Source organism: Amborella trichopoda, chromosome 1 (assembly GCF_054954075.1).
Source record: "Amborella trichopoda isolate Santa Cruz 75 chromosome 1, AtrichopodaSantaCruz75HAP2 v2.0, whole genome shotgun sequence".
NCBI lineage: Eukaryota > Viridiplantae > Streptophyta > Magnoliopsida > Amborellales > Amborellaceae > Amborella > Amborella trichopoda.
In genome coordinates this window covers 33,152,411-33,158,696 of record NC_142336.1, presented here as the reverse complement: position 1 = coordinate 33,158,696, position 6,286 = coordinate 33,152,411, and the positions used below count along the sequence as shown (strand labels likewise).

General features: G+C 35.3%; 1 protein-coding gene across 4 annotated transcripts in view; it reads left to right on the top strand.

Annotated features, from left to right (window-relative positions):
* Positions 1-1,073, top strand: part of NTRC (NADPH-dependent thioredoxin reductase C) — a 25,066-nt gene extending 23,993 nt beyond the window's left edge. For all 4 annotated transcript variants that reach the window (XM_006837360.4, XM_088862564.1, XM_020663717.2 and 1 more), the window contains exon 10: positions 571-1,073. In XM_006837360.4, coding sequence (XP_006837423.1) covers positions 571-631 — 61 coding nt within the window. In that variant the 3' untranslated portion in view covers positions 632-1,073. The remainder of the gene's footprint in view (positions 1-570) is intronic.
* The last annotated feature ends 5,213 nt before the right edge of the window (positions 1,074-6,286 follow it).

Below are 6,286 nucleotides of genomic sequence, written 5' to 3'. Positions count from 1 at the left end.
ATTGCCTGAGGTTATCTTCCCTTTGAGATTTCTCGTCAAACCTTACAGTTTGGGCTTGTGCTTGCGCGCTTTGATCCTCTTGTGAAAGTAGGACCGACATTTTATGTAAATGTCTGTAATCCTCTGAGGGGTAAGTCCTCCATACTTTGAGTCAAATGGGTTTTTATATGTTCATTAAACCTTTAGCATATGAGTGGCCACTTGCAAAAGCCACCTTCAAAGAGATGGTTGATTTCACATAACATGCCAAATTTCTTTTTGTGTTCTATTATTCACCCCCCAGAGGCTGTATATTCCAGTTTGGGCTTGTGCTTGCACGTGCTTTGATCCTCTTGTGAAAGTAGGACCGACATTTTATGTAAATGTCTGTAATCCTCTGAGGGGTAAGTCCTCCATACTTTGTGTCAAAAACATCACAAAAAATGGGTTTTTATATTTTCATTAAACCTTTAGCATATGAGTGGCCACTTGCAAAAGCCACCTTCAAAGAGGTGGTTGATTTCACATAACATGCCAAATTTCTTTTATGTTCTATTATTCACCCCCCATGGGCTGTATATTCCTGTACAGGACCGTATCCGGAGTGAAAATGAAGAAGGAATACCGGGAATTTATCGAGGCTAATAAATGAGAGGTGGTTCCTTCTTTATGGTTTTCTTGTTAAGATGCAATCATCTCCTAAGGGTTGGCATGCGGAAGGATGAATCATATTCTTTTTGTATTCTTAATCCATGTGAAGAAATGAGCAGCACCTTTACATAAACGAATTGATGAGAGTTTTTCCATGGTTGCCAATAACAGGGAAAAAAGAAAAAAAATGAAACACAAAAAAGTATAAGCTCATCTCATCCCATTGCTTGGAAGGTGGCTTAAATGCAGTTTCCCTTTTTCTCTTCTGCCCTATGTTATAATAACTAAATGTTTGGTGGATTATTTCCTTCACTTGATGGAAATTCCTCTCGCATAATTATGCATTTGGTTTTGGGGAATCCTGAAAAAGAGAGACGGATACCTTGCTTGATCCCAACCATGTGTAGAAATATATGTAATGGCAATATATCAGTTAACAAAAAGGGCATTGATTCTGTTTTGGTCCAAAACAAAAACAGATCCAAAAAGACAGGTCAAACATATGACATGCCAGATTGAAGGGATGGTTATGGGTCCAGATTTGTCTCAACTGAAGTTCAAAAAAAAGAATCAGAAGTTATGCCACCGGGGAAGACGGATGAGAATAATAACTTTCAAGTAAAACAAGTACAAGTTTTTGTGGTGAAGTAATAAACTAAGCTAAAAGATATTCTACTATGATTAGTTTTAGAAACTCAATTTTTTGGGATATAGCCTGTTTAACATATAGATTAATCTCAATAAAAGAAAGAAAATCCTAAGTGCACCTTATAAGCACTTGAAAAAAACAATGTCGCATGATTGAATAGAAATTGTCCAATTTTTGGAAGGTGAGATTTAAGTGTGAAAAAAATTCAAATTTCAATTTTTTTAAAAAAATATTTTTAGATTGAAAAAAATCTCCTTGGTAGGTCTTTTAGACCGAGGGAGTAGAAGTAAATTATGCTCTCGAGGGAGTATATGTGCTCATAAATTAATATTGGGAATTGGATTATTGGCTTTGGGGTCCAAGGGGCGTTCTTATCTCACCTTTTTTGCCTATGAAAACAATAGGGATTGTATACAAAGAGACCATTTGCCTTTAGTATATGGAGGTTATAATTATTTGTAACCATCCGATGTGAAATCTGATAGCTTGGGTGTGTTATAAAGTTCGAGAAATTTTTTTTTGAATTTTAAACTTGGTCAATAAAATAAATGCAGTCACTCAATTTCACATCCAATTGTCAATATTAATTGTGACCATTTTGTAACAAAAGTAAATCCAATGGTCAAGATTAATTGTGACCACCTTGTAATAAAAGTAATGGTTATGCTTTTCCAAAACAATAATAGTAACATCAACATCAATTAGTTATTGGTGCTAGTTATTGGTGCTAAAATGGATGGTGAGAAATTTCCAGATAAGCTTAAATGGCAATTTGGTTGGGAAACCAAATGGTGCTCAAATGTTTGATTTCATGTGGATCTTGCGAGTTTGTTTACACCATTACACCATTTAGTGGTGGTGACAAAAACCATACTCTCAAAATTGTGGCTATAACATACTTTTTTATTTGTATTGATTTAAAATTGAAGACTAATATTGCAGATAATTTTAAAAAAAGTATAAGAGAATCATGAGTTCGAGAATCTCTTTAAAATTCGAATTTCATTACCTCTAAAATAATGTATATTAAGGGTAGAGAGGGAGGAGGAGATGGAAAGAAGGCGGGAGAGGGGATATAGGGAGAGAAGAGGGAAGAAGAGCAAGGAAGGATGAGAGAGAGAGTACTAGAGGAGGAACAGAGGGAGAGTGCATAGTGTGTAGAGAGAGAGCGGGAATACGTAGAAAGTGAAACGTTTTTTTATTAATTTTTTATTTTAGAAACTTATGGTATATAGAAGAATCACAAAATATTTAATTTTTCTCTCTATTAATTTTCCTCACAGTAAAAGAAACAGGTTACATTATAGGTGTCTGGAACTCCTCCCGAATCTGATATATATTAATAAAATTTTGGACTATTTCGTTATTTATGATATCATCCTCTGGTTTTGTTTGGAGTCATACTCATTTCGTTTCTTTATGGAAACACAATTTTGGCAAACAAAAGCCGAATCACAGACGAAACAACCACTCGCTGTCTACTATAAGTTGGATTGTGAGTTATACATGAACGCCATTATAGACCCATTAATGGTTTTGGACTTTTCCACCAAAAATTTTAAAAGAAAATAGGAGCAAATAAAAACCCAGTCAAAGGGTTGACACACGGAGAATTGAAGAAAGTGAGAAAAGTTTTGAGGGGATAACACAACAACCATTAATCGAGCATCACAGCATTAGAACTTAAAAAGTTGTAAAAGTTCCACCACATTTTCAATAAAATTTCGCATTCTTTTTACAGTGGATATATAATAGTCTATTTATAAACGTATGAAATCCTAAAATTATCTTGAGATCCAATTGAATATTTAAAATTTTAAAATATTTTTAATAATTAATAAATACAAAAATATCTAATTAGACTTAAATTGTCAACGAAGACTTAACGTCTAAAACCCTAAAACAGCCTTTGTAGCTAATTGAGATCTTTGAATCACAATTTGAAGTACGATGACACTACAAATAAGTTTATAGTCCTCGAATAATGGCGGCATCATCTGCCCCTTCTCGAAAAGAGCTTCGTCCTTAAGTCATTATGGGATACCTCTTTTTTTAAGATTGATGTTTTTACATGTTTTACATATTATTTGTATTTATTTTTACTTTACTCAGTTGGTTGGTAATTAAGTCCCGTCATTTGCCGTAGTTCTCTTTATTGAATGCCCATAGATAATAGGGAAAATATATCTGTACCTCCTGTTTTTAAGTTTTATTTATCATTAAATTTAAGATTTCAAAACATATATTAAATCATATATATCCCAAATATTATATCTTCTAACCCCCTACATCACCTTTACATACTTTTATCCTATTTTTTTACCTTAAACAAAGCTTAAAAAGATATGTATCATTTCTCTCACTTAACTGTGACATTCCCCACACTTTTTTCTCTCTTAATTCTTTCTCCCTCATGATTCTTTCCAAACTCCTCTCTCTCTCTCTCTTCATATTTCTCCTAACTCTCTCTCTCTCTCCCCCGTGGTTCCCCAAACCTCTCCGTGAAGCCCAGAGCGGGCCTTAAGAACACATCCATTCATAGGGCTTAAGAACACTTCCATTTATCGGGCGTCATGGCATAAGAAAGCATCAGGTTGTAGTGTGAAAGTGTCTCCAAATTATCTCCATTTTGTTTGTAAGTTGTGTTTATAGCATTCCACGAGATAGAATCCCTGTAAACCATTTTGCCAAAGACCTTGCAGGCCTCATCTAAACTCTTGCATTTTGCATACATGTCCAAGAATGCATTGGAAATGTATATATAAGATCCATAACTGGTTTTTAGAGAGAGAGTATGAATCTGTGAACCCTGAGAAAGGGCATTTATAGTTGCACAAGCACTAAGAACACCAGAGAAATTGATATCATAGGCCTTGAACCTATGTATCTTGTTCTTTTTTTCTTTTCTCTTTTTTTTTTTTAAAAAAAAAAAAAAACTAGATTCAACTCTTGCCATTTATTAATCAAGTCTTAATAAAAAACGAACTTGAATGAGAATTCCCCCTACAATGTCTTATGGTGCCCGTAAAAGATCCCCAACAATGCATATGCAAAAATGGGAAGGTGTTACTTTTTTGGAACGACGAGCCTCTGTCTAACCGCTTGATCATATTTTATATATTTTTTTATTAATTTTTTACCCAAACAAACTTAAAAAAGACACGGTTTCTAAACCCCTCTCTCTCTTAACGTGATTCCCTTTCTCTCTCCCCCAACAACCTCCTAAACCCCTCTCTCTCTCTATCTCCCCCCTCACCTGCTCACCGGAAAACTACACCTCCCCTAGTACCTACTCACCGAAAAACTATACCCTTCCTCTGATCCGTCCCAAGGAAAATGCCACTGACGCAGGAAAAGAAACCCTATCTCTTTCCTCGAGAGGTTCAAGGCTTTAAAACTTAACGCTTGATCCGCCGAAAAATGTTCCAGCCACCGGAAAAATGAGACTGTTTCTCAAGAGGTTCAGGGCCACCGAGGGTTGTGTATGGTGAGAGTTCAAGTTTGCAAGTTCTTTGGCTTCACAGGTGGCCATGGGAAAGCTTGAACTTTGAGGTTTTGAAGGTAGCCGAAGCTCGATGGACACAGTGGCCGGAACCGTGTTTCTCTGGCGAAGTGACAGGGGATCCATTTTTCACGGCCACCATTTTGGCCAGAATCTTGACCGGGATTTGCAAGGAGAACCCACAAATTTTCGGTTTAGGGTTTCACATACTGAATTTGCAAGAATCTTCTTGGCTGTCCACCATTTTGACTGGTATCTTGACCGGGATTTGCAAGGAGAACCCACAAATTTTGTTGCCTGAAATTTAGCTGGAAATTGCAGGGAAAACCCACAAATTTCCAGTTTAGTGTTTCACAAGCGGAATTTGCAGGAATCTTTTTGGCTCCGGCCACCATTTTGGCTGGAATCTTGACCGGGATTTGCAGAGAGAACCCACAAATTTTATTGCCTGAACTTTAGCTAGAAATTATAGGGAGAACCTACAAATTTCTGGTTTAAGGTTTTTAGCCTACCTGGAGAGAGGTTTCTTATGAAGATCGTGGCCAAAACGCAAGGTTTCTTGTGAGCTCCTGAACGTGGACAGTCTAGAGAGAGAAACACGTGAGGAGTGAGAGAGTTAGAAAAAAGATGTCTTTTTTAATTTTTTTGAGATAAAAGTCAGAATAAAAATAGATCAAGTTATTTGGATGGTTAAAAGATAGGTTTTGAAATTTTGGGTTTAAAAAGAAACGAAAGATGAAAATGGAGTTTATGGAGATATTTTTTCGATTTAGAAATCAAAAGTCACATTCCAATTTCAATAAAATTTCTCATCTCCCTCACAATAAATACTAATCTATTTATAGGCGCATGAAACCTTGAAATTAACTCCAGACAAGTAAAATTTTTTATTACTCTAAAATATCCTTAATAATTATTTGATATAGAAATCTAATTGGCACTAAAATCGATAGTTATTTTAGACCTGCACATTAAACTAAGATTTGAGGCCAAAAACAATAAATTTTCTGACTCTAAAATATCCTTAATAATTATTTAGTACCCCTCAACTTTTATCAAAATCCCCAAAATATCTTTAAAAATTAGAAAATACTCAAAAATTACCACAAACACAGCAATGATGTTTTAAATCAATCCTTTAATTTCAAGTCAGTTGGGACACAATTTTGAATGCTTTAAACTCAAATGTCACTAGTCCAGCCAACTGTGTTCCATCATATTGAAAGTACTTTAAACTCAAACTTGGTGGAATTTTAATTTACGACTTCTTACTCTAAAGTTCATATCATATGAGGAATATTTGACCCTATTTATGAAAGGACAATAACCCAAGACACTAGGTATCTTGTTTCTAGTAGAGCCCACTGATACCTCTACCAAGGGAGGATCTTTTCTACCAACCCATAGGATATTTTAAGCTGAAATCTGGTGTTTTTTATGAGTGGACGGACTCATATGTACATATGCCGCCCCCACTAAAATTTATTTTAGATGATTTTTTGTAT